This window comes from Pocillopora damicornis, chromosome 4 (genome assembly GCF_964200805.1).
Source record: "Pocillopora damicornis chromosome 4, jaPocDami1.2, whole genome shotgun sequence".
Lineage (NCBI taxonomy): Eukaryota > Metazoa > Cnidaria > Anthozoa > Scleractinia > Pocilloporidae > Pocillopora > Pocillopora damicornis.
Window position 1 is genome coordinate 8,969,277 of NC_142673.1, and position 19,618 is coordinate 8,988,894.

The 19,618-nt window shown below is 40.0% G+C and overlaps 1 protein-coding gene and 1 long non-coding RNA gene across 5 annotated transcripts; one reads left to right on the forward strand and one right to left on the reverse strand.

Moving 5' to 3' along the window:
• Positions 1-57: 57 nt before the first annotated feature.
• On the reverse strand, positions 58-1,932 carry LOC149046718 (uncharacterized). The gene is made up of 2 exons (XR_016186240.1): positions 1,190-1,932; positions 58-905 (listed from the first exon to the last, which is right to left on the reverse strand). It is a non-coding gene; the product is annotated as an uncharacterized LOC149046718 (long non-coding RNA).
• Positions 1,933-5,158: 3,226 nt separating this feature from the next.
• Positions 5,159-18,587, forward strand: LOC113670262 (uncharacterized). Of its 4 annotated transcripts, XM_089205176.1 has the most exons (19): positions 5,159-5,244; positions 6,014-6,124; positions 6,791-6,844; positions 7,316-7,534; positions 8,062-8,173; positions 8,480-8,664; positions 8,977-9,221; positions 9,540-9,927; positions 10,319-10,437; positions 10,539-10,683; positions 10,851-11,198; positions 11,413-11,594; positions 12,416-12,623; positions 12,809-13,984; positions 14,755-15,089; positions 15,786-15,962; positions 16,089-16,614; positions 17,206-17,380; positions 18,331-18,587. In XM_089205176.1, coding segments are annotated over exons 2-19 (4,677 nt in total). In that variant the 5' UTR covers positions 5,159-5,244; positions 6,014-6,042; the 3' UTR covers positions 18,332-18,587. The 4 variants fall into 4 exon arrangements, with proteins under 4 accessions (XP_089061302.1, XP_089061305.1, XP_089061304.1 ...); XM_089205177.1 differs by lacking the exon at positions 5,159-5,244 and having other exon boundaries at positions 5,292-6,124; positions 14,755-15,084; positions 15,805-15,962; XM_089205178.1 differs by lacking the exons at positions 5,159-5,244; positions 17,206-17,380 and having other exon boundaries at positions 5,280-6,124.
• Positions 18,588-19,618: the final 1,031 nt, after the last annotated feature.

A 19,618-nucleotide genomic window follows, 5' to 3' on the forward strand; every position in this document is an offset into this window, starting at 1 on the left:
TCCCTGGAAAGCTTATGACTTGAAGATCATGAAAAAAAATATTTCAGACTCAACATGTCTATTGTAATAGGATACCACTCGTTTAATTGAGCCACCTGCAGGGTTCTACCAGGGGTTACTTAAGAAAAGAGAACTCCTTCTGGAATTAATAAAAAATAATATTTTTAGTATCAATTCAAAGAAGACATGTTGCTTATTGTTATAAGCAGAGGGATTTCTAATATGTTGAAAACATTTTAAATGATGATCAATTAAATTTGACATGGAAAATCAGAGGGGTGTTTCACTTCATAACTTTAAGTACATACATCATATGGAAAATTGCTCTGCCTATAACACAAAACTTATCAAAAGGAACAAATGCTGAAAATTTCAGTTCAATTGGATAAATTGTTGTCAAGATATCTTTTCTTGAAGACAAAATTTTGCGTAATGAGAAAATAGCCTTTAAACTTACAGATAGCAATCAAACTTAATTTTTTACAATATGTAACCACTATAGTGGCCCAAGTGTCCATATTTTGTCCACAGGAGTATCTAAAAGTAATTTAAAAGCCTCCTGGTTCATAAGTAACTCCTTCAGCTTCTTGAAGGGCTTCCTCTCGATGAGTCCTCAGAAGTCGCTTCCCTTGACGCCATCTCTTTTCCTTCTGCATAACCTGCAAATTGGACTTTTACTGTCTTTTGCATGTGTTGCCACTCTTGTACAAACACCACCAGGGATACAAAGCCTCTCCATGATTTTTAGCCTACTAAAAGACTCGGCGGTTAATGTCATATGATTTCCCTAACTGGGTCACACCACTGGATGGTGGAAGTGGACTGGATTCCTCACAGGAACTACACTGAAGGGAAAACTGTAACCCCCACTCTTGCACTTTTATCTTCCTCAAGAGTTAAGGTGCCTAAAGACAAATCAAGTGAAAATTGTAAGATAAATCGGGCAATTTTGTTATAAGCAAAGTAAAGACCTCAAGTCAGAAATACACATTCTGAGATTTTTCCCCATAATTTTTTGTTTACAGTGTATATGCACAATACCTAAAAATCTTTCTCTTACCCAATCCAAGATTTAATAGATAAATCAGTGTATTTAGCAGGGAAAAACTGGAACTATGGGTCGATATGATATGGGAAATAAGTCATAATCGAGAACAGAGAAAGACATAGATTTAAAAAAATTTCTCACCTTTCTCACACACGTGTGCCTTTGAGACGGCCGTGGATAAATTTTTCTCATTTATTAATCTAAATCCCTCGCTTTCCTCGGTATTGAAGGTATACTCTTCATCAGAGCTGTCTAAAAGAAGCGGCATATTTCATTTTCTTTCTGGAGGAACCAACGGTTTCTTTAGAGTCCGAGTCGGAGAGCTGATTTTCATCCAGCGAAGTGCTCGGAGTTGAGGCGGCGATTTCGTCAACATCGGGAGCTGTTTCTTCAGACTCTTGTTTCTGTTTTCGCCTTCCAGAAAAACTTCTCTTTCTTTTCTTCCTCTAGACAGATCTACTTTTCTCTCCGACAATTTTCGATATAACTTTTCCTTTGATTATAACTTTTCCTTTCGTTGCTCCGAGTACACCGAGTGTCACATTCGACCAAAACTGCCTCTAAATCTATCCCATAATGGGTTTGACCCTAGAAAACCCTTCAGATAAGACTACATAAAGTATCTCTCGTTAAATCCTGCCCGTTTGGGAGCTTAGTTGCCAGAATAACACATCATAAACAACTGAAAAATCCAAAAAATGCTCTTCTCGTTGCCATGGTAACCACACCATTAGCCAGAGCGGGAATTTTGAAATCGCTCAAAAAGGCAAAAATAGTGAAAATAAGTAGAAAATTATTTTTCCATAGCGAAGTTGAATACCCAAAGCTGCAAATTCCGAGGAAAACAAAAAACTCAGTTTTTGAGCAAATTTCAGGTTTACCCCCGCTAAGTTAGGGCAAAAAATACGAAGGGGTATGAAAAAAGAAGATCTTCAATCATACCTCGACGAACAGATGTGGCGTCAATGGAGAGGGGGGCCTTACAGGCAAATTATGCAAAATTTTTTGTGGCAATGTTGCCCTCTTTGTATGCATTTACTAACGCAGCACTTTAATTTGTTCGTTTTAAGGCCACGGGAATCACTTGGCCTTGAATAAATTCGCAAGGTAACATTTTTCGGATCAATACCAGCATCTGGGCAACTGCCTACCTGCCCCTCCCCTAACTCAACAATAGTCAATTGATAACAAGTCAGGGTTAATGTTGGGTGAAGGGAGGGGTACGTGGGCAGTTGCCCAGATACTGATATTGATCCCATTTTTCTTTTGCTACATCTTTCAAAACTTTGATATCTTGGCTACTTTCGATGCGACTGAGCTCAAATTTTTCAGACATAGCAGACTGGTGGAAGTTTATGGATGTCGTGTTTAGACAGATGATTTTATATGTAAACGATCAGCAAAACAGAAGCGGATTTTTTCAATTCAACGTTTTCCAAAAGTTATAATCGCTAAAATTTGCAAAATTTGACATCGGTCAGTGGTATAAAGCCTTGTAACTTTCCAAAAGCATTCTTTTAGAATTACGTTCCTTTCACGATCGACACACTAGCCTTTCAGCCTCCCTAGATTTTCGCCTTAGGATTTCAAATACAAATTGAGTGTAGGTGGATCAAAAATAATGTAGGCGACATATTATGACTTGTTCTTAATTCGAACGAGATTCCTTATGCCAGATTTGATTTTATTACGTTTTCGCATCTTTCCTGTGACCAATGGGAAAGAAAAATGTCAAATCATATTACAAAAGACTGTGTCCATTTACGTTTTTAAGTCTTCGCAAACTAATAACTTTGATTTTCATGGTCACTCAAAAAGCAATTTTCGCATAACTCAATCATGATATCCAGTGATCCAGCGGTAACTGTTAAATGTTTTACTTACGACTATTCCATGTTTAATAAAATCTAAAAAACCAAACGTAGCCCCCATGTACGTTTACAGAAGGTCATATCCAAGGCGTTGCTCCTCGATGGACGGCCGTAGTAGGAACTCCAAGAACGAGTTGCATATGAATCGAAGATACCGCAGAATTCCAAAAGAAACGCCCTCCCCGAAAATAACTGTTCCCCGAAGTAACGTTAATTTTTTACCTTTCTATTGAACCCCGAAAGTAACCGTCCCCCCCGAAAGTAGCGGCCCTTTGAAGATTTACACTCGACTACAGTAAATTGATATACGGTCAATTCAAAGATCACTGGACAACCCTGAAGTACTCCAAAGCTATACCAATATAACGTTATTGGTTTTAAGGCACACTATTCTTAAAAACAACATGAATTCAAATACGCGCAGAGCTCCTGAAGCGGATTTAATAAGACATTTTTTTTCAGACGGGCGTATGCTCAAATTTAGTCAAGATAACAAATATGAGAAAATTTGCACAGATCTATTTGAAGAAAGGATTATTTTACAAGAAAACGCTTTAAGATCGAAGTTTCTGAACTTGCTTGTCATTTCATGAAACGTCTCTACAGTTTAGTTTGCTACAGGTTCCGCTGAGTTTGTAAAAGTACTTTTCCAGTCCAAAAACCCGTTGATGATAACATGTCTCTTTTGTGTCTGCCGCGGGCGTCTTATCAGCTACCTCCCATGCCCGAGGTGCTATAAACACAACAAGAAGAAGCCTTTTAGTATTGATCTTTAAATACAGTAGTAAGCATTAAGGATGACTAACCCTCCCCTAACCCTATCATATATCGGTGTTCCAAAACAATCCAACGGCGGCCATGTTGGTGTACCAAACCAATCCTGTGGGAGTTAAACTTTTTTCTTCAGTGAACACTTTCTTTAGTTCCAATAAATTTGCATGCAACGTGAGTGGTAACGCTCTATAAGATTTCAAGTAGGAGGCTTTCCTTGCGAGCTCAGACATCTCTTACAGAAACCAGAATAAAGTTATAAAGGGAGTAAGTTTCTAGAGAAACTGAGGTGCTGCGTCGGTGGGAGAGTATAGCAGGTAATTTAGTGTTAACAACTGAGTTGAAAACGTAAATTAGCCACCGTAAAGGGTAAAAAAGCTGACGTTTCGAGCGTTAGCCCTTCGCCCCTCGCTCTGACGAAGGGCTAACGCTCGAAACGTTATTTTTTTTTTACCCTTTGCGGTGACCAATTTACGTTTTCAACTCAGTTATTAACGCAAAATTACCAGAATAAATTTAGCTCGGTGATTCAGGACAGAACACCCGCCATAGCTCCAGGTATCAGGTGCCCGATTTACTGAAAACATTAAAAAAAAAAAGGGGTTAGCTCTTGTCAGTGTTAAAGTGTGAACAATATTAATCTTCAGGGACCGATTCGTATGTCAAACTCCCTGAAAAAGGTTAAGGTATTTTAACAGGTTTTTTTTTAAATAAATTTTTCTCTTAACGGAGTTTACAGCGTTTCATTTTAAGATAGCTCAAAACAGATTGCCCTTCTTCGAGAAAAGTTCTTCAAAATATTTCTCAAAACAGTTTGGCTCTTCGTAATAAGTATAGAAGTAAACTCTACTACTAATATAAAATTCAACACAGAAATAAAAGAAACACCATAACATCATTTTCCCCAGATAATTTACAGTACAATGCATGTGCACCACAATAAACCTTATTCAAACATGGTGAGGTTTACAAGCTTGTGGGACCGTGTAGAAAATAAAGCAACAAAAAAAAAAAGAAAAAAATTGTCACCATGGAAACCATAGGACACATCCAGTCGTGCCTCCAAAATCGAAAACTAAATCAGTATTATGGTGGGACGGGAAAATATTTAGCTCGAAGTCATGACGTACGGACCGAACGCAACGAGGTCCGTGTCTCATGATCGAGAGCCAAATCGATATCGAGCTCGGTTGCCCAGAAACAAATATTGATCCCGTATCCGATTAGCGATCGAGCACGACTTGTAGTTATCGAGCTCGATTATCAAACGTCGTTTGCTTATCGAGCAGGAATGGGGTAATCGAGTACGACAAATCGATATCGAGCTCGGTTGCCCAGAAACAAATATTGATCCAACGTCGTTTGCTTATCGAGCAGGAATGGTAATCGAGTGCGACAAATCGATATCGAGTTCCGTTGCCCAGATACAAATATTGATCCACATTATGAATAAATAAATAGTGTATAAAACTCCAACTGACAGGAGGCAGACCATTTGGCCATATACAAAGCGCAGCCAAGGAGATGAACTCAGGACAACCGAGAACAATCCCAGTGAGTAGCAGGGGTTGAGGGCTTAAACCCAGCGCTTTAACCACTCAGCCACGCTGTCTCGCCTCTATGTTAGTAATAATAGTTGTTTGTTGGTTTCAGTAGTACAATCAGAGGCTAATTTCCACCTAAACTTAAAGATTCGTATCTCTCCTCACTATCATGGCGTTTGAAATTTTGATAGTCATGACAATGATGATGTTGATTACGATGAAGAAGCTGACATTTCTTACGGGAAAGATCACAATGGCGACTGTGATGAAAATGCTGTATTAGGAACAAATTCCATGTTTGCCTCAATGGAAGTGCTCTTTACAAGGACTTCTGTGTTTTCTTCCATGTTATGCTGATAGTCAAATTGTAGCATAATTTTCGAGCCGATAATTATCGCATCAGTGACCTTAAACAAGAGTTTGCTTCGTTTTATACTGTAGTTACATTTTTATTTTTATTTTGCGTGACCTTAGATGCACCATTCCTTCCTCTTCTTGTTCGTGTTAAGGTCACGAAGGTGCGCAAACAGAATTCTTTCCCACTTAAAAAATTATCATATTAATTCCATCAACGAACAAGTTCCCAGCCGGTAAAGTGTCGACCTATTAGCAAGGACTCTTCACTTTGGATTACATCATGACGTGTTCGGTGACACGAACAAATAAGTCAGCAGGTGGGGAGTTAGTACGGATATTTACACTTTAAATGAATAAGGAAATTAGATTTATTATATCTCAAGTTTGTAACAATTGAGAAGTGGATCATGTATTTGGCACAGATCTGATTGGTGTGTCATGAAAATGCAGTATGAGAGGTGCACAGATTTTTCTCTTTGGCATTTTCACGAACATGTTCAATTGGCCTTCCTGGGCGGCAAAGATAAAGGAAGGTAAGGATTGATCAGCTTGTGTACTCCTCTTTAGTAAGTCATATAGAAAACATTATCTTCGAACACGTTTACATTACATTTTCGATGTTATTGACATGCTTAATACAAAAAGCCCTTGTAAAGTGAGACGTAAGTACGTTTGAAAGAATATTATTCGGTTATAAAATACAGTTATCAGTATATCAACTGTGGTACTAATCCACGTAAAATTCAAAATATCTTTCGGCAGAGAAAATGGCTCGAATTCGAACTTCTAAAATTTGCAAAAATTTTCACATGTAGGTGTGTCAGCAACACGACTGGTACCGTAAAGTTTTAAATTTCTGCCTTGAAAAGCAGCTCGAAAAATCACAGATTTATTTATCATAATAGCAATTCAAAGTACAATTCTTTTGATAAAATTCTAGCGTAAACCAATGTATATTTATGAAAAATTGAGCTGATCATATTTTAAATGTGAGAATGCTAAAGAAATAATCAAAATCTGATCTCCCAACGTACAGACCATATTTTATTTATTCAACTCTCAACACGGCCAAGAATGACTTAAAAAAAAAATAGAACAATAGTTGTGAATACGAATTTTGATTTAACTACTGTGAAATCAGCTTGAATTTCCCGTAAGTGAGTACTATTTGTCCTCATTTCTATTTTTAATCATGGCAGAGAGAAAGGAAACGCAATATCGTGACCTCTTTGGGCATTTTCACCCAAACGAAGGTAAGGAAGTACATTAGGAGCGTAGTGGAGAGGAGAGTGAAGCAAAGATAATCCCCTCAACATTTTTCCGTAGAGCTTGGCAAGTAGAGCATAGCTATAAGATACTTTGGTTTTATCAACTGAGTCGATAAAGTGAATTGTTTCCCGTAAAGCGTTTCTAAAGCTGACAATTCTAGCGTTCGGCCTTTGTCGTATCCGACCCCTTGTACTACGGGTATAAGTGGTTAACCTGTACTGAATGTAGCTACAGAAGTTCAGTTTTTTAAAGCACGCGGAAGCGCCAACGTCGACAAACTGTAGCCTTAAGACGGTTCAAAAAGCTCATAGATAAAATGCCTAAAAAAGCAGAAAATGAGTTCGGAACTGTATCCTTTGGTCAACGCAAAACGGCCTTCGGCTTGGCTATAAGCGCTGCACGGAACCCAAAGAAAACTCGCAATCTAACCCTACTGTTAACTTGTCCTCTCCTAGAAATCAGATATCAACAGGGAGTCATCGTAGAGAGATGGGATAATATTGACGGCTATTTGGTTACAAAACTTTTAAAAGATCCCAGATTTCCCAAGCTTCCAACATCACTTCAATACAATAAAGAGTTTAGCGAACCGCACGACTGGGGAACTAATTATGGATCAAGAGTCAGAGGTTACTTTGTGCCTCTTCAAACAGGATATCACATCTTCCAAATAGGTATCAGAAACGGGGAAAAAACGGGTAAAAACTGCAAACTATTTAAATAATTTAGCTATCTGGCTACCTTCTATTCAGCCAAAAAAAGCAATAACCCAATGAATCCAAATAGGAACGAGGCTTTTTTTTTTAAGAGAATGGCGTTCAAGGCCCTTGATTCTTACATAAAAGTCTAAATGTAATGAAATTTTGATTGACTGGTAATGTTTTACATTTTGGGTGACTGCGTAAAGGTTATTAACATTATTTTGTACAACTGGGCTTTCGCGTTGAAAACGTGAAACCATGATGTCACCGCCATTTAATTTACCATGATGTCACCGCCGATCAATTTTCAATTTATTGCACTAAATGCTATCCCAAAGACTTCACAGTCAGTTTAAATAGTCATTATAAATTCCAAATTTTTCACTCCGGCCAATCGTTCAATTTCTCTGTCACCCAAACTGACAAGTTTCACTCCTGTCACTTAAGAGAATCGCTTCATTTGAATGGTAATAAAAAGATTTTATTACCCTCCTTTTCAGCGAGTGACGATCAGGGTAAGTTGTTCTTCAGCCTAGACGAGAACCCTGACGGGAAAATGCAAATAGCTAGAGTTGACAAAGGTCACGAGTCTTCTCACTTGGGCTTTACCGCGTAAGTTAACACTTTATTTCATGGTTCGTACGTCATGGAAAATGGTCAAACACAGTTTATTTTCTTGTCTGGCTCGACCGAGGTTAGTCAGTGAGCATTTCTACATAGGACCACTGCTTTTCATCTTTCTTCCACTCTTCTTTCGACTCGTATCTCCCGGCTTTTCTGGCCCTGCTCACACATAAGGAGATTTTTGTTTATTGGTTATCAATAAAATCTCGCAAAGGGTCGTTGGGGTCACATGGTAAAAGTCATAATATTATCTTTTTTACATTTATAACGATCAAGAAAACGTTTTTCCTATAGATATCCCGAACAAAAGTCTCAACGAATACACTTAATAAAAGGGTCTTATTACTACCTCGAGGGACTTCATAAACAGCAATATGGCCGTGACAACTTTGATGTTGGTGTAATTACTCCCGACGGCAAACAGCACAATCCGATCCCCTCCGAGTTTCTTCGTACAACAACACCACCCAAACCACGACGTAAGATAAGTCGTCAACTTGCGCTCATTTGTATGGTGATACGAGTAGGACTGAGTGATGACTGTTAAATAGATTTTTTTTTTCTTTGACCTGAAAAAATCAATCTTTGATCACAAGTAGTGAGTGGTTATCATTGTCAGGTTTTATCATTCTCATTCTTATCATTAATGTAATTATTCTTTTATCGTTACTTTGACATTCTAATTCATTTTTGAGCGCAGTAAAACGATGAAAAAACATCAGCTATTCACTAAAATGCGATGAAACTATTCAAAGCTGTACCAATGAAGTGTATTCATGTCTCCAACGCAGTCAACGAAACCTCCTCCTCTACTCTGATAACAATTGCTGCGCAGGCGGGAGCCAAGGCTGGCGCCTCCCTTGGCGTAAAACAAGCAATGAAGAGTGGCGCAACAGCTGGTGCAGAAGCAGGAGCCATGGCCGGAGAGAAAGCTGGAGCCGAGGCTGGTGCAATAGTAGCAAAAGAAACGGCAATGAAAGTAGCCACTAAAACACTCAGAGAGGCTTTGTTAAAAATTGGTACTTTTAACAAACCGGTACGGTGTTACTTAGGCATTCAGTGATCCAGTCTAAGTATCTTATCGCTGGCATTATGACGTGATTACGCATAAACAGGTTCAGTGGCTACGTCTTCAGAGGCTCCCAGAGGCCTGGGAGTTCCTCATGAGTGGAGGGACGGTCAGATTTCTCTTTTTGTCTAACTCAAACATCTAACTTTAAGCGCATGATTTCAACCTGGTTTTATCTTAGCGTCAAGTTCACGTTCAATACACTAACCCTTATTAGAATGCAGTTCCATGATTTTTAACGATTTACACCTACAATTCATTCGTTATTCTTATTATTCCTTCAAGATTTTTAACATTTATACAGCAAACGGGAGTGTTACTCCATTGCAACAAGGAGCAATATCCCATGCCGGAGCACAGACTGGAATTCAAGCAAATGTAACCGGAACAGCTGGAGCTGGAGCAGCAGCGGGTGCCCAAACAGAACTGATTACAGATACATATGTAATAGGCAACGGAGGGTTGGAGTCGCAAGTTGGAGTCACTTTAGGTATCACAGGAACCCATGTGATGACTTCAGGAGAAGCTCAAGGGACGACAATTACTGGCCTTTTTACACACGCTGTTTTCCACAATAAAACACTTGTCTATATTTATCCACCTCTTGGCATAAACGCTTTGATTTTTGCAAAGAAAAAAGGTCTTATAGACCCGCGAGGGTTCGCTTTGAAAAGTGAGTAAAAATGAAAAAGTTTTCCCTGATGCTTCCTTTATATTCTCTATCATGAAGAAAACGTGAAAAATATTTAGCAACTGAAATCCACGATTCAACCAAAATACCGCCGTTGGATTGCGTAATGCGGCCTTAAGGACACTTCAGAACAGCAAAAATTTAATGTTACCAACGACGAAGCCCTACTGATGTACTTATTGTAACATTGTTACCGCAACTCATACTTCCTTTAATTTTCGCACAGAACAGCCAGACTATTTACTTAAATTAACAGGAATGATTCTGGTGCTTATGGGATAAGCTATTGTATTGTTGGAAGTTAGATGAAAAACTATCGCCCTGTTATTTTAACTTTATTGTGCCGGATTGATGTTTCTCCCCACCATCACAGTTGTGAGTACAGCCATGTATGTCATCTACTCTACTGATGTACCGGCTCTTCAGGACCCGAAAGTCAATCTCTGTTGGCGAATTACTTCTGGAAGACTGGAGCTGTCTCGAAGTTGTCAGGTTATTATCAAATCGTTTTTTGAAATATCTTCGAATTATTTGTCTTCTAGCAACTGGTATCGTCAATGACTAATACGCGCCTATTGGAAATTTGTTGCTAGGTCTTTGTCGTCAGGATTCCGGGTTTTATTCCAGGCACAAAAGATGAGCAGTCTATATCATTTGAGTCTGTGTGCTTACCTGATAGCTACGTTCGCCAAAAAAACTACAAATTCATACTGGGAAAGACGGGAAACACGACATTCAGTAAGTAGATATTAAAGTTTATCAATTGTCTTCACAGTCGGTCCGGTAGGCAACTTCAGTATGGTCATTGTTTGTCTGCATATGGTTATAGAGCTTATTCATCAAATACGCTGGAAACTTCACTTGTCAAGTCATAACGATGTTAATTTTTTTTTCATCATATTTAGGGCAGGACGCCAGCTTTGCGTTTTCCCGAGCGTTTTCAGCTGGTTTTCAGTTTAACCTTAAAGAGCGAAAGGGGTGGTACATTTGTCGAAGTTCGAATAAAACCTACCACCGGGCGGATTTAGAGGCAGACTTCCACATAGATAGCATAAATTGGTTGAGGCGTTGTGCATTTGTTTTACGACCTCTTTCGGCTACAGAGAGTCCACGTATGAACTGCTTCGGTACAAATAAACCACCCCACCCACCCCACCCGACAGACAGACCAACAACAAAGCCAACCCCAGTCAAAACGATCAGCTCAACACCAAAAACACTTCCAACGACCGCAACACCTCATAAACCTAAAGGTAAAGTAACCCGACATGCTTCATGATATATTAAAAAGTATCCTCCTCCTTTGGGGCCTAATCGATTACATCCAAAACCAACGTCATTTATATATATATATATCCGAACAAACCATATTTAAATGCACCGAGTTCTCTTTAGCAGCTTTCATCAGCCGAAGGGTACCGAAACAAATGACCACACTTCTGATTGAACCATTATTTTTTCTTGCAGAACCATGCATGTATCTAAAGTTTTGGAATAACGCAGGTATTCCTTTTATGCTCCATTCCAGTCTTAAACCAGAGGGTTATTTAGTAAAAGGACGCAGCCTACTTCTCCAGTACGTTATTGGAAGTGGTAAAGTGGTCAAGAGATCACTTGATGCTAATTACGATGACAAATATTTACCCCAGGTAAAGGGCGGTTAACTTTGGTCTAACTACGCTTACCTTTTAAACTCAATAGTACTAAACTATTGAGAAAAGAAAAAAAACTTATTGGTATAGAACAACTAACATATGGGAATGATTAGATTTCTAAAAGATGTTGTCAACTTTGAGCTTTAAAGACGATCATTAGTTTATCGGAATTTGCAAATCGTTCTTGTTATAACAAAACATTTATCTGAAACCTCGAGCTCCAAAGGGAAGTCAATCATAGTTTGAGTTATCAGAGCATGGCAACAGGGAAATCAGTGATAAGAAAAATAATTACGTGCGTTCCATTCCATTAGGATTTATAAAGCGTTCTTCTTCATTGGTTGTGCTAAGGGGAATAAGCCCAAATACCGATGAATATTTTGTAATGAAAAAGAACGTAACCGTGACTTGCAATTTTGATTCCATGATTAAAAGAAAAAACTATAAAACTGTATTGTTATATTCCTAGACTTTCACTCAACAAAACAAGCGCTGTGATTGGTTGATTCTTGGTCACGTGCCACCGATCGAATTCAAATGTATCCCGACCGTGATACAATTGCGCAGTTGTTGCCCGCGCGCCGAATACAACAGCACTTTTTTTTGTTTTTTGCCATGATTGTTGAAGGGAAAGTCTAAATACATGATAAAGCACTTCATGTTTAGTCCCTCGGGAAACTGGTTTCTTTTGTTTTCCCTTGAGTCCTGATCGATGTTTCCCTCGACTTCGTCCCGGGAAACATCAGGACTCTCGAGAAAACAAAACGAACTGTTTCGCTGGGGACCATAAATTAGGTGTATAATATAACTTGTAGGTCATGGAAGACTTAGGAGATAGTCAGCAACTATTTCTTGACAAGAGTGAAATCCCATCAACTGGCAAACATTTTGTAAGTTTCTGGGCGAGAGATCCGGCTGGAAAACGCAAGATTCTCTTGGAGGGAAAGGAGACCTTGTATGTGACTCCAGGATTTCAATGCCATCACTTTATATATGTGACAGTTACGTCAAGGCCAAAACCAAGTAAGTTACGATTACTTTAGCTTTCACATTTTGTTTCACATTTTGGCTTGCTTCTCGTTAACTCCTCTCACCAAGGTATCAGTTCGCATATTGGTATCACAAAATACGAATTTGCATAAAGAATAATTCAACATCAACCCTTTTATTTGTTACTTTTAATCTATTACTTTTTTATGGCTTTGCAGGTTTTCCAACTAAGAAGCCGACGACACTAAGGCCCTTCACGACTAAGCCTTCAAAATCTACCTTGTCTACCTCTCCGCCGCCACCTATACCACAAACACAAGCACCTCCTTCCCCACCTCCTCCTCCACCTCCTCCCCCTCCACCTGACCCTCCACCTCCTACTCCTCCCCCTTCTCCTCCTCCGCCTCCTCCTCCCCCTCCTCCTCCTCCGCCTCCTCCTCACCCTCCTCCTCCTCCGCCTCCTCCTCCTCGCCCTCCTTCTACACCTCATGTTCCTCCTCATCATACTACTCCTCATGTGCACGTCCATCCAACTCCTCCTTCACCACAAATACCGTCCCCTCCACCGGTGAAACCCCCACCACCACCACCACCTCTACCTCCTCCTCCTCCTCCTCCGCCTCCCTTTCCCCCTTCCCCACCTATGCCTGTTAGAACTACCAAGCCCCCTATAACCCCACCACCTTGTAGTCCCACAGGGTCAAATTTATCTTATTCTACAACTAAGCCTGGTCCATGTACCCCTAGTCCATCACCATTTCCATGTGGCCCAAAAGTAATAAGTACTCCTGGGATACCCCTTCGCCCATGTCGTACCTCTACTACAGCTTTCACCACGCCGAAAACTACGACACCTCCACCCTGCTGGCCAAATGGCAAGCCTCCATCCCCTGGCTCTCCACCTTGCAAACCTTCTCCTACTTTTCCTCCTGCTCCTCTTTCTTCTTTTCCTCGTCCTGCACCCCCTCCCACTCTTTCTCCCCCTCCAGTCCTTCCACCTAATCCTCTCGTTCCTCCCCCTCGTCCTGCTCCCCCTCCCGCTCCACCTCCTCCTGTTCCTCCCCCTCTTCCTGCTCCCCCTCCCGCTCCACCTCCTCCTGTTCCTCCCCCTCTTCCTGCTCCCCCTCCCGCTCCACCTCCTCCTGTTCCTCCTACTTCCCCTGCTCCTCCTACCAATACACCTCCTCCTGCTCCCCCTTCTCTTGTTCCTCCTGTTCCTACCGTTCATCCTCCTCCTGTTTCCCCCCCTTCATGCTCACCCTCAGCGTCCCCGAAACCATCTAATACTTTACCTCCATGCGCATCATCCACACCAAATCCAATCACATTGCCAACAGTTGCTTCTGTCACCTTGCCAACACTACCACCAATTTCAACGCCTCCCTTGGTTCCAGGTTGGTGGAAAATAAGTTTGTGGGTAAAACGTCAAATTGATTACACTCATTCTGAAATATTCAAAGTTGATACTTATTTGAAGCTTGCGGAAGCTACATTAGCAATATAACTAGCGTTCTGGCCATTGCGCAGCGGTCTCGACTTTTGATTTTTGAAAGACATTGTCGAACTCGCTTGCAGTGAGCCAAGTGATCCCATGAACAAATAAAGAAACATATATCAATGAAAAAGGGTACTTACGTTGCTACAGAGGATCAATTTGTTACATTTTTCACCTCTTAAAGAATAGTTAAATTTCATGACAAAAAATTTATAAAACTCGATGAAGCCTTTTAAAGCTTGCCTTGAAAGGACTCTCATGGCTTTATGTCGATAAAAGCATAAAAAACAGTTTTTGCTCCGTTATTGTGGTTTAAGAAACCTGACTTGTGTTACTACGTGCGAAATGAGAGAGGCTAATTTTCTCACCAAAAAGGAAACAAAATATAGTCAGCTTTAAAAAGGGTCCTTGGCACTATTTTGTTCATGCCAGACCAGAAATGTCCCATTAAACTTTCCTTTTTGCCACCAGCGCGCATAATAACGTTATCAGCCTGCTCGTTGTTAATCAACAAATTGTTGCATAAAGCAAAAAAATACATTCCCATGCGCCCTTATCTTACTGCCTTCTGAGAAAATAAGAGAAACAAAATAAAAACCACTGTCAAAATTCATAACCCTCCGAACCGCCTGAAATTTCATCTCATTGGGTTGTTTTTGGAAAACACAGGATGTATGCAGACTCATGGAGGGACCTCAATGGGAGCCTGTTGCATATTTCCATTCATCTATCGAGGCAGCCCGCAACACCGCTGCACGAGGGCTGAGAGAGGTTACCGCTGGTGCTCATCCACAAGTGACTACGACAAAGACAAGCTGTGGGGATTCTGTGCAGCATGCTTCCTTTCTCATGGAGGTAATTCAAATGGTAACTGCTGTCATTTCCCTTTCGTGTATAAAGGTACAATACACCCAACCTGCACCACTCACGATGCATCCAAGCCCTGGTGTGCCACCACGTACAACTATGATATTGACAAACAGTGGGGCTATTGTGGAGGTAAGGTAAAAAAATTCCACCATAACTTTGTTGGTAATTTGCATCAACACAGAAAAACTCAAAGGGACAGCTTCTTTCTCTCAAGAAGGTAAACTTTCACACAAGTCTTCAAAGGGCCAACCTCAACCAGTGTGCTTCTCGCGTTGTTTTTGTCACTTTTTTCTGGCAACTCAAAACTGGGTCTCAAAAACCCACGCGACTTTGATGGGTATCAAAATAGCCGTGCCTTTTGCCAATATTTTCATAACAAAAAGGTATTATCGATTAGAGCACGACTAAACCGCTAGTTTGGAAGAGGTATATTGACTACGTTTTCTGTCTGTTGCTGTTCGTTTCCTTTAAAAGTACTAAAGCTGTGTTTCACTCATTCCATGATTTTAACTCGGGTTGATTCTGGAAGCCACATAATAGGGAGGCTTTCTTTCCATACAGGACGACCTCTTCTACGGTTTCATTATCGCGAAAGCGGAATGAAAACGACAAAACAATGTAGCAAATGGACGATAGACTTTTAAAAAAACTATGTGATAGGTTAAAAAGCCGTTCACATTTAAGACTGCGGAGACTCATTCGAATAATAATACACAGACAGTGGGCTTCCCGTTGCAATAAAACAGAAAATGCTGAGAATTGCCATTCCGTCCGCAATTCATTCTGTTCGAGCGGGTTATGACCTTTCTTTTCCACTTATCTGAATTTAGTTTTACTGTCAACTCCAAGGTGATGCCCCTGGTTCGGCTCCTCAGCCCAAGATTTCTTACGGACCATGCTCCTTTGCGTGTGATGGGAAATGCATCGATTCATGTCCTGACTACTGCTGTGTAAAGAACATGAGACAAAGGAATACGCAGCAGACATTACAAGCAACATTGAATCAGGTAACACTCTCTTAGAAGGGGACGTCAAATCAAAGAAAATAAGGAGATCTGCTGTGAGTAATGATCAGTCAGGTCTACATCTCAGTTTCCAAGAAAAAGGGAACATGTACTTTATTGCCTTAACAGGCTCAGCAAGGGTCGACAGCCCAGCAAGTATCACCGATTCCAAATACATCATCAGAATGTCCAGCTATTTGCAGTAAATTCTGTGCCCCTGATTGCCCCTTTCGCTGCTGTAATCTTCCTTCGCTTCCTTCTCCTTACGTGCCCAGTGTCGACCCATCACAAGTCCACTGTCAACCTATCTGTCTCAGAGTTTGCTTCAATACTTGCCCACGGCAATGCTGTTCGACGACGCAGTCGGGCGTAACTCGTGATACTTCTTCCTACACACTAACCCTTCCCTGTCCAGCTAACTGCTACCATAGCTGCCATGATAAATGCCCAATGCAGTGTTGCAAGACAGCACAACATGAAAAAAGGAGAATTCCAGTTCTAGATAACTACTCATCATCCCCTCTTAGTGTTCGATCCACGTCAGTTTGTCCTGCTAGCTGCCACACATCCTGTTCCAGATCATGTCCAAAGAATTGCTGTAAAATGCAGATCGACAAAGCAGGCAAGAGTAAACGACGAGGTTTAAGTAAATCTGGTAAGCTATCAATAAAATAATTATAATTACATGATATATCTAAGACGAAAAATGAGTACAGGACCTACACTTCATAGTTAAGCTAAATCTGAGAACAATATACGTTCTACTGTTCGAGTGCAATCGTAGTTTTTTCAGTTAAATCGTATCGTATCAACATGAAAGGTTTTTTTTGACTAAGTATACATGACAAAACTTGTTAAGGAGCAACGGGGGTAAAGGAACTGTGGTGCTGCGTCGGTGGGAGAGTATAGCAGGTAATTAAGTGTTAACAACTGAGTTGAAAACGTAAATTAGCCACTGTAAAGGGTAAAAAAGCTGACGTTTCGAGCGTTAGCCCTTCGTCGGATCCAATCGCTCTAACGCTCGAAACGTCAGCTTTTTTACCCTTTACGGTGGCTAATTAACACTAAATTACTTGTTAAGGATCAGATGAGTAAGCAGGTTAAAACGTTCGAAGAGCTGAAAGAGTTGGTGGGCCCTATAAAGTTTTTTCTCAACCCAGCAAGTGTCATTTCAACTGACCACGTCAAGGAAAACATTGATTCAAGTTCAGGTATAGGATTGACCTTGTGTCATTTTACTTTTAAGTATGTAAAGATGGTCATATTACAGCCGGGGGAAATGCACAGGGAGCATGTTGTAGGCTTCCCTTTATTTACAAAGGCACAGTTTTCTGGAGATGCACAGCTGAAGACGCTGACAAAAAATGGTGTTCAGTCACAAAAGTTTTCGATCTTGACCGAAAATGGGGCTACTGTGCTTGGTGAGTAAATGGGTTTGCCTGTGGCTCTTAATACTCGCCTTATCATCTATAAACTTCTCGAATCTTTTGACCCCTAAAAGTGATTAGCATCTAATTTCTCCGTACAATATATATAAAATATATTATAATATATCTTATTAGACGTTTTGGTGTGCAGTATCGCTGAGTATTTTAACGACGAGCTCGCAGGGCGAGTCAAAATACAAACAAAACGTCAATAAATCATTTATAATTCAACCGGTTCGTTTCATTCGCAAGTGGGTGAAGTGAAGCAGATAGAGAAGCGTAGCGCAAGCAGCCGACCTTAATCATATTTTTTACAGCACAAAAAAGACAACTGTCCAATATCGTAGGATATTTGTACTCGATTAGAAAATTTCGTCGTAAGGTGATTTCTCAGTATTGCACTGCACATCCTGTAATGTGCATAAAAATCAAGCAAATAAGCGCGTACGTATTCGGAGAACACGGTATTGGTTTTCAATCAATGAGGTAAACAGGTATGATTGTCTTTTGTTCTTGCTCGAGGATGTAAATCACGACCTTGAAAGAAACAAATCGAGGAGTGTTTTGAGTCGATATCGTTTTAAAATTGTGTCATTTTTCCACAAATTATATATCAAACCGTTACATACGTTTGAGACTTCCTATTTTTCAAGTGTTATTGTCAAAAGCCTTGCTTTCAGCAACCGCGAAATGTAGCGTTATTCGTTTCAGTACGGGTCAAATGGGGTATGTTTGGTCCATCACATCTCTTAAACAATCACGGTGACCAATCTTTTTTTATTGTGTTTTTTTAAACAGACATTGGTAGGGAAAATTAAAGGAAATTCAAAAATAAATTGTTCGATAGCCTTTTTTTCTTAGGAACGGCGTTAAAAGTAAGATTTCTCATACCTCTGGCTTCATATACCTATCTCACTAAATAACTGTCATTTTGCACCATTTAGATTGAATAAACGATTGAGTGAAGTAAAAAGTGGTCATCTAACCTGGACGAAATTCTGGAAGGGAATGATTATTGATCGTGGAATACATATGAGGAAGCGTGTGTTGAAAAAGATGTCATTTATGTAAGTCTTCCTTCAAATTCCTGGAAACAATAAATGGCCTTATGGACTTCGAAGGGATAAAACCACACTTCAGACTTAGTTTACTTCCACTTTGTGAAAAGTTTCAAAGATAATAAAGGATGATTTTTTAATAATTTCTTTGTTTTCATCGTTACGGCTATGACGTTAGTCCTCAGACCATAAACCAAAATTAAATCGAGAAGATGGGTATCACTTAAAATGATGTCGGGAAAAGGCAATACTGAAGACTTTCCAACCCACCCATCCCATTCACTCGAAGAATGTTTATCGATTGGTTTAGAGTTATATTCACCATGAGAACTGAGCAGCGGTTCCCGGTCAGCGGTTCCCGGACAAATCTTTTCGCCGATAACAATGAAAATTAAAAATCAATTTATGAATTTGTTTGCGGCCATTTACGATCTGTAAAAGCTAGCACACCCTATAGACATTTAGAAAAAAATCAGTCCATGAAATATCCCTTCCTCGAATTGCTGGAGTTACTTAACTTTTTTTTTCAGTGCGTGGAGAATCTCTATCACGATTTGCGCTTTCAGTTTGTCTGATCACGAAAGATCACTAAATTTATTTCTTCGATCGTGGCTTAATTTAAGACTAAAGTAAGAAGGCCGAGATAATTTCTAGTGCACGAGAGAAGAGATTACGGATTCGAAGAGAAAGATTGTTTGTCATCGAAGAATTTTTTTAAATCGCCTTAACCAGTCTCCCAGCAGAATATATACCGTTTTCAGTCAAAACAAGTAACCTCCATTTTGCCATGTTTATAGCGAGCGCAAATGTGGGCTTCTAAAGCCCGCGCTCGACTTCAAGAACTATGCTAACCATGTTTTTTTAATCGTTTCGTCTTGGTTGGAAAATAATGATCAACCATACCAGCACAAAAGAGTTATTTCTGCCCATTACATTACAGAAACTTAACAAAACTTGAATCCATAGATACCAATAGGAAAGAATCTGAATGATGCCCGACCAAGTTAACCAAAACAGCGGAGTGCTGCGCACTTACTTTAAAAAAAAATTAACCTGATCTTTCAAAATCTTAGGCCACATCCTTGTGCGAGTTACTGCAACTCATGATATTATACCTACAAGCTTAGAAAGTGGACAAAAGCTCAAGAGGGTAAAGTTGATTACGCCAGTTGAG